The sequence below is a fragment of the Phaenicophaeus curvirostris genome, chromosome 6, assembly GCF_032191515.1.
Source record: "Phaenicophaeus curvirostris isolate KB17595 chromosome 6, BPBGC_Pcur_1.0, whole genome shotgun sequence".
Classification (NCBI taxonomy): Eukaryota; Metazoa; Chordata; class Aves; order Cuculiformes; family Cuculidae; genus Phaenicophaeus; species Phaenicophaeus curvirostris.
The window spans coordinates 34,412,019-34,432,942 of NC_091397.1; the positions used below are offsets into that span (position 1 = coordinate 34,412,019).

The 20,924-nt window shown below is 38.2% G+C and overlaps 1 protein-coding gene across 1 annotated transcript in view; it reads right to left on the reverse strand.

The window, feature by feature from the left end:
* Nucleotides 1-948: 948 nt before the first annotated feature.
* The window catches only part of STK17A (serine/threonine kinase 17a), a 32,551-nt gene continuing 12,575 nt past the window's right edge, over nucleotides 949-20,924 (reverse strand). The window contains exons 3-7 of the mRNA XM_069859741.1: nucleotides 13,659-13,803; nucleotides 6,870-6,996; nucleotides 6,130-6,178; nucleotides 5,852-6,031; nucleotides 949-5,081 (exon numbers count right to left, since the gene is read on the reverse strand). Coding sequence (XP_069715842.1) covers nucleotides 4,754-5,081; nucleotides 5,852-6,031; nucleotides 6,130-6,178; nucleotides 6,870-6,996; nucleotides 13,659-13,803 — 829 coding nt within the window. The 3' untranslated portion in view covers nucleotides 949-4,753. The remainder of the gene's footprint in view (nucleotides 5,082-5,851; nucleotides 6,032-6,129; nucleotides 6,179-6,869; nucleotides 6,997-13,658; nucleotides 13,804-20,924) is intronic.

Below are 20,924 nucleotides of genomic sequence, written 5' to 3' on the forward strand. Positions count from 1 at the left end.
TGTTTTTCCTTTTTTATAAAGCTTCTAGGTTGTATTTTTACAGAACCAAAATGGTTTAGTTTTATAGAGCTGTACAGTTGTTGTCTATCTTATAACAGGAATAATTATGAAATTGAGCAGTGTCAGAATAAGAAACATCTCCCTGTAGAAGAGCAAATGCTTTTCTAACCCAGCATCTGCTCCGACTTTCCCCACAATAAGTTACATCAGGCAACTAACACAGTTCTGGACACAGCACACCTGGGAAGGGGTGTTACAGTTTCACTGCTTTGGAGCACACGTGTCAGCATGATTTGTTAAAGGTGGATTAATGCTAATTCACATCTGCTCCACCCTGTCCTGGATACACAGTTGTCCTAAACTGCACACCATGCAGGGGCGTTGAAATACCATATTTCCAAACACACATCTTCAGGCAGGTCATTTCCCATCTGTCAGACATCTAAACTAAGTCTTCAGTTTCACGGCAAAAAGCTCAGGAAGATTTATATGGATAACGTGACTGTATTTATTAATCCCAATGACAGCTTAATTCAATTTCTATAAATGCTTGATTGTGGAGATCTCTGCAGTACAAGCATATTGCTTTAGAGTGGAAAAGATGATTGCATCTTGTATTCGCTGCACAAATTGAACAAATGTGTAATTCAGAAAACTACAGTATCAGTAATCCCACTACGGAGGTGAGAAAAATAACTTTGCAGAAGTCCTTGGAGAAAAGCAAGCAGATTTGTATAGAAGACTCCATCTCACATGTTACAACCACTTCCAGCAATGTATTTTTCTAGCTAGGACTCAAAGCCAAGTGTGAAGGCGTACAACCCACCAAAGAGGTTAAGGTGTAACAGTTTGCAAGCTGTCCTTTGCCAGACAAACCAGCGTAACTTGGAATTGTTTTAAACCAGTCATGCTGTCTTGAAGAAAGATTTCTTTTTTCTTATTAAAAGAAAAAAATTGTTTTAAAGTGTTACCCAATACATGAAGAACAAAAGACCCATCACCTGTTCAGAAAACAGTATTTCCTTTATTGTAAAGTTCCTGAAACAGTAAACACCTTATCAGAAGTACAATGAACTGGCACTATTTCTTTCAACTGTTGAACTGTCTTCCAGGAGCAGCACCTGGAATATTCAGGATCTCGTAAGCCATGGAATAACTTGGTGCAAGGCTCACCTTCCCCCCTGTCCCCTGACAGCATCCACAGGGGAGAACAGACAGTGGATTTGTATTTGCATTTCCTACCTCACAGCTCTCAAGGCCTGAACCTACCCCGCCAACAGATACAGGTCACGTCTCCTGCATCAGAACCACAGAAACAACAATTCTCCAGCAACTCCTACGAACACCTGCACTTCCATTCCTTCAGCTTCCTGCATTCAGGCAAACAGCAGCCACGCTCCCAGCATGCATTACAAAGGCAGCCAGCGGGTGCCCAGTCTGGAGAGTGGGGACCGAGACAGCATTACCCACAAGATGCAAGGAGTTGATGATGCCTTCTCTGCAACCCCTCCTTTCCCCACAACCACTTTAAGGCTTAAGCAGGGTTTGTGGTTTTTTTTTCAGATAAACTGTGTATTTATGTGCAGTCTTCTGTATTCATGGAGCTGTAAGAAAACAGCTCTTCTTCATCAGCCAGTGATTTATTCCCAGCCTGAATGTGTTACTTCCCTAGTAACTACACCTCTCAAAACATTAACCTCAATAGAGCCTTCCTACAGCGCAGGGTAAGAATACCTAATTTACAGCTTTACCCACACTTGCAGTCAAACAGAAATAGTTTCAAGTGTGTGGGACTGGCTGATAGTCCACAGTTAAACCTTACAGAGGATTTTTCCTCTTATAGGGCCAATCTAAGATGCCTTTTTTATAACATAGTTAAACTTTTACAACTTTATAGAAGTCTTTAATTATGTTAAGCACTGTACAAAACCACTGTAAGGCACAAAAAGTTAAAAGTTAAACAGAAACGCAGCCCACTTGAAGTCTCAAAGCAGCCAATTCAAGAGAAACTGGCCTTGTAATGAGTACATAGTTCATTTATATGTGTTAAACTTCATTGTCATACATTAAAACCAGTAAATATAGGACAAAATATATGCTGCTCAGCATTTACTCTGTTTCATTAGTACCAGGCCCCATCTGGGATGTGATCTGTGATTAGAAATAGGAGCCAAAACAGATTATAGGTCCCTCAAATTATTTGCTTTGAGCAACCCTGAGCTATTAAAAATTTAGGTATGCAGATATGGCAACATAACTTGGTTTTGTAAAGGTGGGATGTGAATACACTTCAACCTCAGTGCTTTGCTCAGCTTTGTATATACAAGGCAGCATGGATATGAAAAGAAGTGAAAATGGCAGTGATGGAAGCTGGGAAAATTTTAACCTTGCAGAAACGAATTTTGTGAGTTCATGTCTCTTCCTCAAGCAAATTGTCTTGGCCAAAGAGCAAACAGTAAAACAAAGATGCCCACAAAGAGTACTGTCATGCTTAAACCCTCTGAAACAGGTCAGCATTGCAGCTGGGGTCAGCAAGCATGCAGTAATGCAGCTACTGTCCACTTCCAGAAATGCTTATGTAACACAACTACTCTGTAGGCTCAAAGATTTTTGTTTAACTTCTACTAATGGCCAGCCAGAACTATCCAAGAAAATCCTGCGTGGTAGCTCCTCAGCAGGACTCTGTAGTTACTGTCTACAGGAGGGAAAAAATAACAAAGGACTCTTTTCTCCAGAGCATGAAAGGCATCTCTGCATTACAATGTAACACACATCCAGAATTAATTGTTCAAGTAATATTTGATGTTTTCTTATATCAAGGTCTTCACGGAGTGAGAAGTCACCTTACTTACATCAATATTCAATATGTAGTTCCATAGTAGAAGAAGCTGAACAGTTAAATAACAGATAGAACAGTTAAATTTAGGTGCAATTTTTCTGATGTGGCTTCAAGTAAAGGCAACCAGACCACTGGCGATGAAGCCTTAGGCAAAAAAGCTCATTTCCCCACTCAGTATCACACTGCTGCTTTTCAACTTCCCTCTTTACTCAAGCTTTTTCTCCCACCCTTACAGCAATGCTAGTCAGATCACCCCAGTACTGCTTGTCTTATAAGCCATTTACCCTTTGTGTGGAGGAGGAACTGCAATATTAGCAGGGCACTCAACTCCTGTTCACTCAAGACTAAGAACGTTTTTGGTACATTTGAAATTAGAAAGTCTGTAGCAACACAGGAAAAAGGAAAAACTAGCTTAAGAGTCTCTATTCATTGTTTTATAGCAAGAAAACTTTTGTCAGGGTTTATTATAAAGGAACAGCATAAGGTAACCAAATAAATAGTTGAATAGTTAACAGTATGCAATGTAATAGCACTAAACTTCAATTACACAAAAATTAAACTTTGGAACAGCATCAATATGAAAGATTTCTTAAAAAACTAGGACTCACTCCAAGATCCTCAGACCCGTACATTGAAAAAAAAAGTCAACTTTGATGCCCAGTTGGTCCCAGCTTTGTCCTCTGAGGGAACATGTCCATTGAGAACTCTGACCCACCCATACAGCTCCCTAATCCCACTCTGCCCCACCATGCACATGCTATTTATCCATGTGTCTAAAGAAGAGTGATTGGGAAGCACGAGGTATGAGTTGTGCTTCATTGTTTCAGAGGAAGCAGTACCTCCTTCCTCATCCCATAGCTATATTGAACAAGATTACACAATTTAACCTAAGGATGCTTCTTTCTTCCTTAAAGCAGCAGTTAAGAGGAACAGAAAGAAGGCAGCAATGACCTCATGCTTACAGTAAAACCCCAGCTGGGTTCTGGGGGGGATGGAATCTAGGGCCGATTTATCATTAGTTAGACAAGATGTCTGATCTACCATGGTGAAGTCAGTGGAGAAACTTAAATTGAGCTACATCAGAACTTCTGTCATTTTCTTTTTTCCACTCATCAACACTGAGCAGTCATATGGAGCTGTAAACACACCTCACCCAGAGGAAGGGAGGGGAGTGATCTCTGCTGCCTCTCAGGAATGACTGACTTAAGAAAATTCATTATCCTCCGGAGCAGGATTTTACTGTGCTCCCAAATAAAGACGTATCACCACTGATGAGGGAAACTTTGCTGATACAGATTCCTCCACCTGCAGGACACATGCATCAGTTGCTAGAGAAACACAGTTCACTTTGGCTACCCAACAGGTGAGTTTGGGTCCTTAACTTGATGTAAGCTTAAAGAAATATATACATAGCGTAGCTTTGAAATCTGTATGTCAAACCAGCTGATCACATTCTCCTCTCATACAATTTTTAGATCAGTAGATAGTTCCACTGAAGTCAGGAGTGCTAAAAGGTGTTTGAGAAAAACCCAGAATTAAATATTTGCATTAAATGCCAAAACATAAAATACTCCTCTTGACATCTGTCACTGAAACATTTCCAATAGCAACTTCTCCAGAACACTGGAACAATTAATATAAACTCTGCTATTAGGTAACAAAGAAAAAAATAATAACAGAAATAAAAATGACAAACAAAAATAAGCTTTCATCTTTGTTAAATCCCTGTCAGCCACTTGAAATCTTGTTTATCTGTTCCATGAAATTAGAAACTTGGCACATTTGTCTTGGATGCCATTTATCAACATTTTCTTTTATCTAGAACATTTATTGCATATCAGAAATTCACTTGGCTAGGATATTTTTGTTTAGAAAACACTGCCTTCCAGTTATAGCTATGAAGCTCCACACAGTTCAGTAAATGAATTCTCCTGGTATTTCTTGCAGCAATGGTTCCTCAAATTTAAATCGTTTGGAAATGGCTTTCTGCTCAGTTACTTTTTCTTTTTCTGACTGCCTACATTGTCCCAGTGTATATGAAGCCACTACGATTAGTTCTTCTGTCACTATTGATTCTTCCTCTTCAGTCTTCTCAGCATCTACTGATTTTTCAGAGGCAGAATCTGCATCTTTCTGGGTGACATCACTGATCTCCCCTCCTGGGTACAAGGCTCTACAAGGAGGATCATCGCTTTGTTCTAACCACGGATGTTGAAGACATTCTTCAGCAGTTGCACGGTCCCTGCAGAGGAAAGGGAGTGTTAAAATAAGTCTGTAAATGAATTTGAAATCTAGTACCTTGCAGAAGAGATCCATGCAAATTATTCCAAGGATATGAGAAGTGCAGACAGCTACCTTTTACCAACAGCAGCCCAAGGAGGTGAACTGCAAACATTTAAAATAATGGAGTTCATAGATCCTTAAGTATTACGCCTGTGTTTCCAACCAACTTTCAAAGTTTCTAGAGATGTCCTTTTTTTAAATAGGAAAATTATCCAATTCTTACATTTTTAAAGAATTCCCATTAAGAACCATTAGGCAATTTCAGCATTCAGTATGCCCTGTGAAGGCCTGGTGAAGTTCCACAGAAAATATGTGCTTTAAGATCCGGAATTTCCAATTTGCTGCCCGTTGAGAGAAGCATACTAAGGAACCAAGAAAGAGTAAGGTACTCTACCAACTCATCAAGAATAAAAGGCTCAAAAGCACAGTTCATTTAGAAAACATCAGTAAGGTACCTATAAAGAAAGTCAGAATATTGTACTACATGCTACTATTCATATATAGTACATTAAATGAATTTGAGTTCTACTAACACTTCGACGCCTGCAGAATACAAAAATTTGTAAGGAAGCGGAGAACTTCTTTTCATAAACATGAGAAGTAATAGCACAATGAAATATGAATAATCAAAGTTCCCTTATACATTAAAAATGAAAGTGCCAGCACTTGCTACATTTAAAATTAATCCAGTCAGACATATTTGCATATATAATTGTGTATTTTACTTACTCAGGTTTTTTAACCAGCAGAGTTTTGATGAAATCCACAGCAGACTCTGATATGAGGTCAAAGTCTTCTCCAGAGTAACTTACGTTCATTTGAGATATATTTAAGAATGTTTCTTGTTTATCATCCCCTAAGAAAGGCGATATCCCTGTTAACATAACATATGCCAGCACTCCAATACTCCTAAATGTAAAGAAAAAAAAACAAACAGAAAAGCAGTTTTTTAGGGGTCTGTTTGTCAGTAAAGTAAATTAAGGTGACCATTAATTTGTTCAACTTACCACATGTCGGTTGCTGTACTGATCGGGTCATAACTCAGAATTTCAGGAGCTATTCAGGGAAAAAAAACCCAAGTTCTGTTTTTTATCATATGTAGACATATTGTAGTCATAGAGTGCAATAACAGGCACGTGGTAAAATTTAATAGAAGATTTAAAATATGATAGCCTTGAAAGAGAGATATTTCTATTCAAGTTACCTAAGTGATTACTATCATTCAGTGGTTTTAAGTAAAACAAACTGTTTTATTGTCACCTTCAGAAGCCAGACCAGTCTCATTCCCAATTAAGCAAGCTGTACAGAAATTTCTTATGGAACTCATACTTGTAAAGTTATACTATACAACTCAAAGCAGTACATTTTCAAGGCTCAGAATGATCTGCTTTTGAATATATGAAATGCATACAAACCTACACAAGCTAAAACAGTATAGTCAGAGACTGAATATACAATTCTGAACTTTTAATCCAAATAATACTTGTTATCACTGCTGGTAAGAATCACGTAAAGCACATACTTGTCTTCAACACAAGCACACAATTATCACTTATCAGACTGGCAAAGCTTACAAGTTCCAGCTTTTACAGCAGTACCATGTCCAAGTAATAACCTGACCTTTCAACACAGTAACTACACAGCCAGGCTGGCATTCACCAAGTTGAGGCAGTTTCTCTTTTTCACTCCCCCAAAGTCTGGATAGTTCCCACCTCAGGGCTGCATCACTCGTATAGCAACAACTTACCTACGTATTCTGGAGTTCCCATAATTTCCCTTAGTTCCTCGCTGTTCTTCATTATTCTAGAAAGGCCAAAATCTACTATCTTAATGTCTCCCAGAGGAGACTTACTGGTTAGTAGAATATTCTGGGGCTGAAAAACAAAAGGAGGAGACTTTTGGGATCACCCAAATCTAATGTCTATGACAACATAACATTGTATAATTACTTTAGGTCATGAGTAGCAATGATGCATTCCATAAAAAAGTATGGAACCCAGGATAATTTGCTTTGTTCCCCCTGCTCCCTTCCCACAAGGTGAACTTGAAGAGACATGTAGGCTAAAAGGAGTGGCAGGATTTTCTGTTTATAACTGAGGATCAAACATCTACCTTTATTAACTCAGAACACATACAAAAGACATGTCAGTAGCTATCATTTAACAACAGCATATAAATACCTCTACATTTTTACCTTCAGTCCTTAATAGTACCTTTTAAATTCTTCCCTCCTTGCTTCCTTCCACTAGATAGTGTAAAGTACCTCCTGTTGAGGGGTGTCCAAAAACACCCGATCATTTTAAAAAAAACGGAACACATAAAACTATTTGGACTACACCTGTTTAAAGAAAGTCTGTTGCAACCAACCTCAATCTTTTTTTCAAAGTACAAACAATTGTATTACAGAACATTAACTGAAGAACAGCTTAAAAAAAATACGGCAGCCTGAAAAACAGGTTTTTAAGAGCATCACCTTTGGATAAACTTGTTTGCTCTGACGTCACTAAATCTTGGCTGTCACCCTTCAAAGTGACTTTGTGGTCATTAAGAAGTTCCTTACCATCTATTTTAAATGCTAGCTTAGTTTAAAAAAAAAAAAAAAGCAAACTGAAAGCTAACTTTAGACAAAAGGTCTTAAGAGATTTTTTGCAACTGAAGCATATCTTTGCCAAAAAAAAAATAAAAGCATGACCCTCCCTGCCCTCAGGCCAATGATCACATTGGGCTCTATCATTAACTTCACTGAATGTAACACTGGCAGGCGACATTGCATTCATGCCTTTGGTGAAGGCAAGTTCCATGAAAGTGAAGTAGCATTTATTTATTGGGAATTGGGACCATCTTGCATTAGGGGTGGTTGAAAAGCGAGGAGAGCAAGAGGAGAACTGAAGCAATCACTGACTAAAAATCCAACTGGATTAACTCCAACATTTATACTTTTTCCCCCTAATCACAAAGCCATTCTTTCCTCATCCCCATGTCATTCATGAAAGCATGCCTTCACTTCAATAGCCTTGCTTTTTAAACACAGAAATAAAACTGTGCAGGAGTGGTTTCAAAACCTTGGGCCAGTTCTCTTTGTGGCAGGACCTAAATATAGTCAAGTACTTTCATTCCTGCAAAGTTAAACCATGGAATTTCAAACTAACTCCATGATCTTGTCAATCTCCTTTCTGTTTGTGAATCTATGTATTAAGAAAAACTTTTTTTTGCTTACAAACTGAGACCTCGTGGCTGTACAACGGCTTTTGGAGCTGTAAGTTACCACACATTCTACAGTTTCACATTTGTTAATCTGTATTTGTATTAGAAAAGCAAACATCCAAAAAAGCTGACTGTCTCCCTAATTAGTCTCTCAGATGTTTTTCCCAGTGGGAAATGTAGTTATTTTCTGAAGAGGCAAATAGAAAGCATAAGAAAAGCATTCGTTCTTTATATTTAAATGAAGAAATTTTTTTTCAAGTAAACATTTTGTGAAACCCTTAAGGCCTGTATTACAATATTTTAGTAGATAATGTAGCTGCCAGACATTCATCTTTTTAAAAATGCAATCTTGTTACTCAAAACACACCTATGCAGAAAAAAATCTGCCTACAGTATGATTTGAGTCATAACCCTAAATCAATTCATATCAAAATAGCAGTTGCTTTCTTCTTTTAAAGAATCATTATGGGGTTCATGTGACCCCATACACCAAACACCAGCATGAACGCTTACAGAAGCCATGGCTTTGAACTGAACACAGCTTTCAGCTCAGCACTATTATTCTAGAACTATGAAAAGGAAGACCCTTTCCCCACATATGTGATGCTGTTCCTCTTTCAGTTTTCCTCTGCTACAATATCTCTAGGTTTGCCGAACATTGATTAGCCCAGAGGCAAGACAGATGCAGGCCAGAGGCTCCAAAAATGCCCTTTCACTGTTACTGTCAAGCAATAATGAAAACTGTCAAAGGCCACCATTTAAAAGCCTCCCTTTCTACTGTAGTAAGGCTTATGTATTCCAATTTAGATCCTTTTATGTTGTGCACTGAACAAAAACATAAAAAGAAAAAATCCCTAGCTAACCAGGCAATCTGAATGGATGCACTTTACTACAAGATCAGTATGTGCACAGAAACCACAGCCCATGGCCACACGAGTCTAGCCCCGTGCCATAGCTGGCACAGCCAGAAACAAGCATCCTGGGAAAAATTAGTAAAACAAGACAAAAAGTTGCGTTTTCCAGCCATACTTTCAACAATTAGAAACTTGGGCTTTAGAATTCAATACATTGGTTATACTTGTAAGATCAGGTTAAGATTAATAGCAGTGAAAAGCATAATTTATCATTGCAATAATTAATCAGTATAACATTTTTCACTTAAATTGGACTATGCGGCTGTCACATGCTTTCCTGATGCTACAAATGCCAGTGCAAAGGCCAAACTAAGGCAACATAAACAAAGACCTGATCTCATCTGGAAGCTTATTCTGCAAGTCACACGAATTGTTCGGAAGAAGTGTACTTAGTAAAACAGGATGTCCCTCAACCCTACCTTACGAGCAGGTTTTGGAATCCTGTAAACTTACTGTTTAATGGCAAAACCCACACACTGCAAATCTGCCATTACTCCAGAAGTTTCTATGAGCCTCATGCCCTAATATTTCCTGTATCTTTAGTTGGTTTTAAGAAGAGTATGTCTAAGGACACATAATGAAGGTCGTGGTTTTAAAATAATCAATGCCTCACCCTAACCTGCAACATTAAAGAAGCTGGCATCTAATTTTATACTATTGTAAAAAAAGTCAGATCCCTCAAAAAAAAAGACCAGAATTATTCAAGGAATAATGGGCAGAAATGAAATCCACACTAGCTGGGATACCTCAGCCACATTGTGTATAAAGACAGCAAAGTAGACTCATCAGCATGCCCTGAAATAGTTAAAGGACTCCCATATCTTTAAGCAACAGAAATGCAAGACCGGAACTTGCTTGAGGGTTGGAGATTTTTTTATTAAGGTGTACAAGTGGAAAAAAAAGCAACAGGCACTGAGAGAGTAGACTGGCATTACACTTTATTCCCCAAAATATGCAATGCAAGTCCCATAATTAAAGAAATAAGGCTATAATCAAAATAGGCTCTGTAGAATCTGCGTACTCTGTACCTGCCTATTAACAAACAGCTTTGCTCTAATTGCTGCAAAGGTTTGAACTCTTCTGTTCAAACTGTTCTTTTGCCTTGAAAATTTGTTTTGTTTTTTTAACTTATTTCTTAGTTCCCCAGGTGCTCCTTTAGACAAGGAACACTACACCGCTATTAATACACCTCTGTGAAAAAAATATTCCACCTTTATCCACCTGGAAAACTCAGTTGAGAAAATTATTCTGCAATATTCTTGTAACAGGCCACTTCTTTTGTAACTGCATTAGTTTACGTTCTGAATATTGGTTCAAAATGACACCCAAACCAATTTCAAATAATTATTTGGCGTGTTGTCCTCACTGAACACATCTTGAAAACAATACAGAAGGAATTAGGAAAAAAGTTTTCTGTTGGATAACCAGAGTAATAGATACTACAGGAGAGTGATGCTTGGAGCAGTCATCCTTCCAGACCCCTGGGCTACGTAAAACTCTTCACCTCTCCCTACTGCAGACAAGAGGCAGCTACTCCTTCCTCAACCCCCACACCTTTTTAAATTCTCTTCCATTCCCACCTACTTTAAACTTTCACCACACATCAATTCAAGATCAAGTCACACAGCAAATGAAAACACACAGAAAGGAGTCTTCCCTTACTCTGCAGCTTTTATGCACCATTAAGAGGAGATGAAAGACTCCTGACTACAATCTATGCACACCCTGCAAATTAAATAGCATCAACACAATACTGCCAAGCGATACTTAATTTGCACTCAGTAGCATTATTTGCTCTTTCCCTAAGTCAAGACTGAGACTGAGGAGAGGTGTTACACGACTGTATTTTTCTATTAAAAACAAGACATGTTCAAACCACCTTTCAGGAGAACCACGCTATTGGAAAGAAATGATCCACTGGCAACCTTGCTAAGCCACAGCAAAATACACTATTTTTTCTGCAGCGTTTGGTTTTCTAAGAGAAAACTTGCACCTATTAAAGGAACAGATAGAAGCTAAAGCAAACTAGCTGCCAGTGTCAGATCTAGTTGAATAGATTTAGAGCATAAAACTACAAAAATAAGGTGACAATCACATACTGACAAGCATTTTGACTTAAATTTTTCTGCGCATAGAGTCTTACTTTTTTGAAGGTGCAAAATACAGAAAATTGGATCAACCTTTCCAAAGGTATTTGTACCATACAAACAAAAGGGAAACCTTTAGGACCCAAATGTGGAAGTAATAGCACAAGGAAAACATTTTAGCAAGAACTTGTCATCTTTCTTGGTATTGACAAACATATTGCTTAACAGCAGTGAGCTTTGCACAAGTCTTCCAAATGTGACCTCACAAACCCAAGTATTTAGTAAATCCCATGGTGCTGTAAGTGGCTAGGTAAAGTGGCACGAGCCACACTAAACAACAGAAGGTGGTTTAAGGCCAGTGTTTTAATAAACACGCAGCCAAAACCACCATTCAACTGCAATTTCTAGGTTCCTTGTTAAATGGCCTCTTTTTTTTTGAATCTTTAAGTCTTCAATGTGGGTCAGTTCGCAAGTCAGGTTTTAATCATACATTTCCAACATCTTTTTTTGCCAATATTCTGAAGTCTCTAAACCTTATCTCACAAGAGATCAACTCTTATATATCATGAAAATAATCACACTGCAATTAGGACTCCTATTAAGATCCCTGTTTCAAAAACACATTGTGCGCTGCAGTAACCTATAAACATAATAAACTCAACACTACACAATTTGCTCTGCAAATTAAGTTTTATAAGCCAGTAAAGCAGTGCTGGATCTTTCAGTGAGAACTGGAGACACTCAATTTTAAAACAAGTTCTCTGATTGGCTGGGAAATATTTAAGTAAGCTTCTTCTGAACTTTGACAAAGCCCTCTGTCCGCACACTGTAATTAACACCCCAGTCTACTTGTGCCATTAAGTACTGTAGTCAAATAAAGCACAATACATTTCTGATTATAGATACCCAGCTGATAGTGCTAAGGAACACTGTATCTTTAACTGCAAATGTGTATGAATAGACCATGTCCACAAAAGACGCTTTAATTTTAGACTTTGTTTCAATGGCCAACCACAGCAGAGACACAGTATCTTACGTAATCACACTGGAAACTTGAGGTATTTTAACTGCTCATTTTTAGTCCTTCTGAACACTTATTCTCACATCACTACCTAAACCATTTCCGTTAATTATTTTAGTATAATTATTAATATTCTGCCTGTATGACTAAATCAATGGGCTACAGAAAGTTTTAAAGTATTCCACAGATAATTTGAATAAATAGTTGGAAAACCAGGCAGGCAACATATTTGTGTGCAAATATTACTCATCATCTGCTTTAGCTGATGAATGGCTCACTACGTGCCAGCTTATATATTAAGTATGTACACCTTGATACTGGAATCTACTGGTAGCTTTGTAATACTGCCAAAATACAATTCAGTACAAGTAAGGATCTCGGCAACCTAACAAGCAAGTAGCAGCTTACTATATACTTAGTACATATGGGAATTGGACATGTAAAAAGAAATTGAAAATTTTAATGCAAGATACTTTTTATATTGTCTTGCTTAGTAATAAAATATTTCAACCTCACAATGAGATAAATTACATCTTCCCTATCAGTGTATGAATGGAAGCTGAAGAATGTTAACTGCAGCTTACTGCCAATGGGAGTGAATATTTTTCTGGATTCCTGTTAGAATTGCTTTCGTAAGCATAAGCAACACTCTGGATTTCCTCTGATGGCAACTGTACTTTTCTCTTGATTTGGGCCAAAACTATTTTTCAGTAAGAAAAAAACATTTATGCCAATAAATTACGATAATTTATACACCATTAAGGTGTTGGCCAATTTTTTGGCAGTGAATGACAAGCATTTAAATCAAGTTTACAGTAATTAAAAAAAATACTTAAGAGTTACAAATGTATTTAATATATTAGTACAGAGCTTACCAGTCCTGTAGGAACATTTCATTCTGGAACATTGCACTTTATACTACCAGTGTGTCTGCCACCCTTCTGCTTCATTAAAACTCTCGTCAATAAACAAACCTATTTTTCAATGGCCATATAATACCCAGACACTTTATTGGACTTTTAAAAACTAATCAGTTCTTACTCAAAGCACTCATTTACAGTTTAAGGTGCAACACAAATCCAATTTTGAATTCATTACATTTCACTTAATCGAATAAAATTTGTATTTAACATAATCATAGAATCTTTGCAAAAGGCTTGCAACCCTGGTGCCTACCTGCATCCCAAAAGCTGAATTTTATCTTTTGAGGAATAATTGTGTTAATTCCAAATTAGACTTAATATGACGTATGACCAGCAAGAAAGTCAGCAGATAAGCAAGTAATGAGAAAAACGTAGCAACAACCTTACCTTTAAGTCAAGATGAACCACATTGTTTCTGTGCAAGAAGGAAACTCCTTCTAAGATTTGCTTCATAAGTCGTTTAACATCTTTTTCTTTGAAGGCTTCCTCTCTTTCAGCTACACACTGGTCAAAGATTTCACCTCCAGCAGCACTATGGAACAATATAAATATTATTATTTCAAAGACTAAGTTATAGCACCTGTTTTGTTCTACTTGCACTATTTTATTTAGCATAAGCAAGATCAGCAGGCAGCAGCATCCAGTAGTGATATTTTCAGTTATTAAGGATTTCACAATATTTTACAGCCTAGGAAGGCTTCTCTGCCATATGGTAGCTTTGGAGAGAAGCAAAGATCTTAGTAATTTGGGTTAGAGAATTAAAATTGGGTACTATTTTGGAAACACTACTGACTGCGTTAAGACGAATGCCACATTTGTTGAAGGGCAGCCTTTACATAAAAGATGTGCATTTTGCCATTCCTATGAAACTACATACAAATTTGGCCAAGGCGAGCCTTTCTAAACACAAAGCAAACCAGCCCAAATCCTCCTCAAAACACTTTGCACATACTCAAAATACTAATTGTGAAGTTTATAACATAATTGTTTTAGAAGTCCCTGGTATACAGGGATGCATTAATTTTCCAAATGGCCTTCATCTAAAAATAATTCTGAAAATTTCAATGCTCAGCTTCCTGCCTTATCTCTTGTTTACATATGGTAATGTAGTAGCAAAAATATAAAAATAACTAGAGATGAATAGATGTTTTTAAAGTAGTCTGAAGCTACGTGCAGTACCACCTCTGTGTAGCAATGACTCTAGAGAACTAGAATTGTTTTATAATATAACCATGTAGCACCAAAAGTAATATAAGCAGAGTAAAGGCTCCACCTTAAAACAAGAATGTGAATAAGAACATTAGATTTGGCCCATTTTGCACATGGATTGTTGAATTACTATCATGAAATCAATAGATACACATTTTGTTCTGCATGGAATTCTATAATGAACCCTTAGTGAAAGATGGTGAAACTTCTGAGGGCAGTGTCTTCTATGGTTATCCCAAGCTATGACACACCAAACATGACTTCGCACAAGTGTTAATCTTTACTGATGCGTGGCCATCTATTCTGGCTTTGCTTGCTCTTTGCTAGTAAATTGTATTACCTAGGCAATCTAGACAGAGTTATATTCAACAATAATGTAACAGCAAATGCGAGTTCCATAAAAATGGTGCATTTGGATTACATACCCCAGAAAAAGAACACTTATGTATACTCAGATTTTCATTTTGCCTATAGTAACTTTTCTACTAGAGTCCTGGTACCTTAAAATGCCTCATGATGTATAAAAAAAGTTTTTTGCGTTTTCAGATATTCTCATTACTGGTATTAAAAATTCTCTTAGCAGATTGTCTTACAGGAAAAAAAGAACTTTAGAAAAGTTAAGACCTAATCCTCTCTTAAGTTATTTATAATTCTGTTCTATATGCTAGCTAGCTGGTACAGCAGTACAATTAGATTTACTAAACTAAGATTTTCTTTTAAAAAAGAAAAGTCCATTGGATAATTATTTCTTCTTGATCCTGTACCAAAGACGACAAAGCTCTAGAATAAAGTGAGGTTTTCAAGGGGCTATTAATACTTAAATTCTGCTAGAAAAATTGCAAGTGACTGATACTGTCACATCTTTCTTCAGCACATTTTTATTTAACCAAGGAAAAAGTCGGTAATATTTTAACTTTGAACATGATTCAGATATTAATGAAATTTCTATAGTGGACATGGCTAACATATTCCCATATTCTAAAACAAATGCCCTTAAAAAGCAACATCAGTTGGATCAAGACAGGGATAGAAAAATATCTACTGTAATAAATAAATTAAACTTTCTACTTAAAAAATGCCGCAATATGTTACTTGGAAGAATGATTTAATACCTTGTAGCAGTGAATGAGATCTACCAAAAATAGTAGACCTTTGTGTTTTAAAGCAACAACACCAGTATTTTGCTGGTAGAGCTCTACCACTTAAAATAAGCAAAACAATACTTCTGCTTTTTAAGTCTCTGAAACAGGAGTTATATTCAAAGACTGCTGCTGTCAAGCAGGGATCACACTTTGTTTCTAATACACCCACCTGAAAAATCAAAGAGGCCTTACAAAGCCTCGACTGCTATATTACATTACATCTATTACAATTAAGTTACACTAATAAATAAATTAACATTGAACTAGGCACCAAGCTCAAGTGTAAGCAACCTAGAATTCTAATACTACACCTAAAGAACTTTGAGTGTGTTAAAAGGCATAGAAGTAAAGCAGACAATGTCCCATCACTGAAATCAAGGTAGCACTACCATATAAGAGTAGAAAATGCTCGGTCCAGAAAACTTCTTTTGGGAAAAGGTATTTATGTATCTGCCAGTCCCTCCGAAGGTGCTGAAGTTCATCAGCATTTTTAAGAGTGAGACTAGCAAATACAGCCCTTACACCTGCACACCCACTCCATGACTTATGAAACAGTCATTCCCAGCTTCTACAGACAAATATAATTAGCTTTATGCAAATTTTCACATGGAAAGGTGGTTTTGCATGCAATGCTTCATTTTTTTTTAATCAACATTGCTACACAGGACGCAGATAGAACAATTTCTTCAAAACAATTCATTCTCTCTCAAAATTACCACATGCAATCAAGCCGTTAGCAACCCTTTGCAAGAACAGGGGGAAATCTGTTACTGCAAACATGTTTTGTGTATTTTTGCTGGGGAGTGAGCTTAATTGATTCCCTTAAGCAAAACAGTCAGCCAGCTGTGAGCCAACTCAATCATGAGCGGTTGGAAATTCAACATCAAAATGAACTCCAAAAAGACTCTTCCACACACGTATGCCAAATTTTGCCAAGCTCCTTAACTTTCAACTCAGTTATTTTGTATTCCCTAGCTAGAGCTCAGAGAAAACAAATTAATGAAAACACAGAAGGGATTAAAATACATGCTAGGAAAGTATCACGGGCACATCATTGCTATAATTTCTGTATATGTGCAAACCAGGAGTCCTCTGGTGTTTATAACATTTACCAGTTTTCCTCTCTAAGAACACATTTTCCATTATGCTGTAGTGGCCATTATGAAACAACTTTGTGAACAACTGAGCACCCCCACCCACTTCCACAGAAAAAGCTCCTAGGGGATAAAAGCAAAGAATTGTCCCTGGGACAGGAAAGTCTTTAGCCATCTTAATCTGGAAAAAAAATGGATAAGGAAATATTTAGGAACACAACATTTTGAAATTCACTGTTAGTTAGACTGCATTATTTCTGTAGCACACATTCCCTCAGCTAGGTGTACAAAAATGCGAGACAAATTCTTCCCAAACTTAAAAGCTACAGTGATCACAATTCTTTAGCCAATTTAAATTTTTTATGAGTGTACTATTGTGCTATTAGGTTCTCTATAGTTTTGACTGAAACCTAACTGCTCTTCATCAGTCAAAAGCATGCTAACATTTTTATTACTGCTTATCAGCATAAATGAGCTAAAAGTTGTTTGGAAATATGAAGCATTAATCTGTGTTACAACTGTAGTAACTTGAAATTCAGTGGAGACTGCTTATATTCCTTTAAACTTATCTTAACAATCCACTGTACAGAATTCAGCATCCTACGTCTTTCATAGAATCATAGAATAACCAGGTTGGAAGAGACCCACCAGATCATCGAGTCCAACCATTCCTATCAAACAATAAACCATGCCCCTCAGTGCCTTGTCCACCCGTCCTTTAAACACCTCCAGGGAAGGTGAATCAACCACCTCTCTGGGCAGCCTGTGACCTTGGGCAGCCCAATGACCCTTTCCCTGAAAAATTTTTTCCTAATGTCCAGCCTGAACCTCCCCTGGCAGAGCTTAAGGCCATTCCCTCTCATCATGTCCCCTGTCACTTGGGAGAAGAGGCCAGCACCCTCCTCTCTACAACCTCCTTTCAGGTAGTTGCAGAGAGCAATGAGGTCTCCCCTCAGCCTCCTCTTCTCCAGGCTAAACAACCCCAGCTCTCTCAGCCATTCCTCATAAGGCCTGTTCTCCAGCCCCTTCACCAGCTTTGTTGCTCTTCTCTGGACTCGCTCCAGAACCTCAACATCCTTCTTATGGTGAGGGGCCCAGAACTGAACACAGTATTTGAGAAGCGGTCCCACCAGTGCCGAGTACAGAGGGAGAAGAACCTCCCTGGACCTGCTGGTCACGCCGTTTCTGATACAAGCCAAGATGCCATTGGCCTTCTTGGCCACCTGGGCACACCGCTGGCTCATGTTCAGTCGCTGTCAACGAACACCCCCAGGTCCCTCTCTTCCAGGCAGCTTTCTAGACAGACTTCTCCTAGTCTGTAGCTGCACAGGGTTGTTGTGCCCCAAGTGCAGGACCCAGCATTTGGCCTTGTTAAACCTCATGCCATTGGTCTCAGCCCTGTGGTCCAGCCTGTTCAGATCCCTTTGCAGAGCCTCCCTACCCTCCAGCAGATCGACACTTCCACCCAGCTTAGTGTCGTCTGCAAACTTGCTAAGGGTGCACTCAATGCCTTCATCCAGGTCATTGATAAAGACACTGAACAGGGCTGGACCCAGCACTGAGCCCTGGGGAACCCCACTTGTCACTGGCCTCTAGCTGGAGTTAACTCTAGGCCCAACCATCCAACCAGTTTTCCACCCAGGAGCGCGTTCACCTGTCCAGGCCAGAGGCTGACAGTTTCCGAAGCAGAATGCTGTGAGAAACTGTGTAAAAGGCTTTACTGAAGTCCAGGAAGACCACATCCACAGCCTTTCCCTTTCAATTGCACTTAAAATACACTCACACATTCACTTAGCACATCACTACAAAAAAGATAGGAAAAAATCTGTTTCAGTGCATAAAAAACCCACATTCTTTCAGGTTTAATGGATCCAACATTAAAACAAGACAAGTCTTCAAAAGACTCAGAAGTACAGATATGTAGATAACAAGTTCCTAGAATACACTTGATTTCAAATGCCAAATGAGACCATATGGCCAAATTTTACTAATGGCCAAAATTTTACTTCCTCAATCTTACACTCTGTCAAAACCCTTTTTTGAAAGGGTTATCTTTGGAAGATAAATGGAAACTCATCCACTTTCTGTATACAAAGCTTGTATTACAAGTTGATCACACAAGGTGGTTGTAACAGTATCAGCAAAGGTTCACCTTCACAACTGCTGACAATCACACCCTCCATTCCTCAGCTAGGCGTACCCTTAGGTAGTCAGCAAGGAAGTATACTTACTGTGAACTTTTCCAGTGTAAAGCTACCCTAACACCCCAGTGTCCCCAGAGCCTAAGAAAACTGTAAACGCATATCTGATGAAAGGACATATGGGAAGAGAAACATCCATGTGCTCTGACAGCAACCTTCCAGTACTTAAAGGGGCCAAGGAAGAAGTCTCTATCAGGGAGTGCAGTGATAGGATGAGGTTTGAAGCTAAAAGAGGAGAGATTTTGATTAGGTATTAGGGAGAAATGTTTTACTGTGTGGGTGGTGAGGCCCTAAAACAGGCTGCCCAGAGAAGTCATGGACACCCCATCCCTGGAGGCGTTCAAGGCCAGGCTGAGTGAGGCTTTGAGCAACCTGATATGGTGGGAGGCGTCCCTGCTCATGTCAGGGGAGTGGGAACTGGATGATCTTTGAGATCCTTTCCAACCCAAATCATTCCATGAAATGCATTAAGTTGTAGACACTGTTCTTCTAAGTTCTTGATTCTCAGATGAATGCCTTTTTTTTTTTTTCTTTCTGTACCTTTTCCAGTCTGGCAGCCCAAGAATTGAAATGCAAACAAAAGGTAACTAAAACCATTTGAGAAGTTTTCCCCTAAAACTTTTTGAAGAGCTCCAGTCTTGATTTGAGACTGCCATCTAGAACAGTTCTAATTGCTCTAATAGACACAACGCAAATATTGGAACACTACAGGTACTTACAGTGGTTTTGCTTCAAGTTCTATCTGTTGAATCCTTTGCTTCAAGTTCTATCTGTTGAATCCTTTGCTTCAAGTTCTATCTGTTGAATCCTTTGCTTCAAGTTCTATCTGTTGAATCCTTTGCTTCAAGTTCTATCTGTTGAATCCTTTGCTTCAAGTTCTATCTGTTGAATCCTTTGCTTCAAGTTCTATCTGTTGAATCCTTTGCTTCAAGTTCTATCTGTTGAATCCTTTGCTTCAAGTTCTATCTGTTGAATCCTTTGCTTCAAGTTCTATCTGTTGAATCCTTTGCTTCAAGTTCTATCTGCTGTTGAATCCTTTGCTTCAAGTTCTATCTGTTGAATCCTTTGCTTCAAGTTCTATCTGTTGAATCCTTTGCTTCAAGTTCTATCTGTTGAATCCTTTGCTTCAAGTTCTATCTGTTGAATCCTTTGCCAAATGAATTGTTTCCTGGCAGCAGACTCTTACTATAACCATTCACACTGCCACTAAGTAATGTCTAGGACAATCAAGTAGTAGCATTATCCAGGTCCAAATAACCATAGGTCAAAAAAGCACTCTATCCAGCATATGTCTTCAAGATAATAAAGACAACTTTTTTCTTTCTTAAAGTAAGCATAAAAAGTCTACTATGTCCACGCGAGACACTGGCAGGTAATTAGTCTGTTCAGAAGCTCTTCACAAAAAATATTTAAGGACTAAGATTTTAAATTTGCATGTACAGGTTTCTGCAATAGCTGACCCACTAACATCCTCTAACCCTTACATAAATGTATAACCATATGGTGATGAACACTTATAAACAGTGCTTAAGCATCAGGTGCTCTGTTGCTCTTTCAAAATAGATTGGGAAAAGCCAAGCAGGTTACAAATAACAAGGCCCAAAGTTATCAAATTTGCTTTTATCCTTGTATATCTGACATGGCAGGTTTTCTAGACTGTATTGCTGCCCTTTGAAGTAAAAGGTGAGTTTTCTTTTTCATTCATTCCATCTTCACTGAAATGCAGAGACATCACTGACCCACAGTTAATTCCAGGCTTTACATACTACCTCTTTAGATTGACTTACCCCCTCCACTACTTAAATCGTCTCTATGAGGTCTTGTGCCAAACAAACAGGAGTCAGAGACTGCTGTCAGTTGCTATCTTACAGCTGCTCTAATGCCTCATTGCTTCCCAGTGCTCCACATTTAAAACTGGCTGCTAACTGGTTAAGTTTGTTTTCTCTCAAAAATTGATACTGCTTGAAAAACAACCCTGCATGTAAAATAAGTATTTCTCTTCATGAG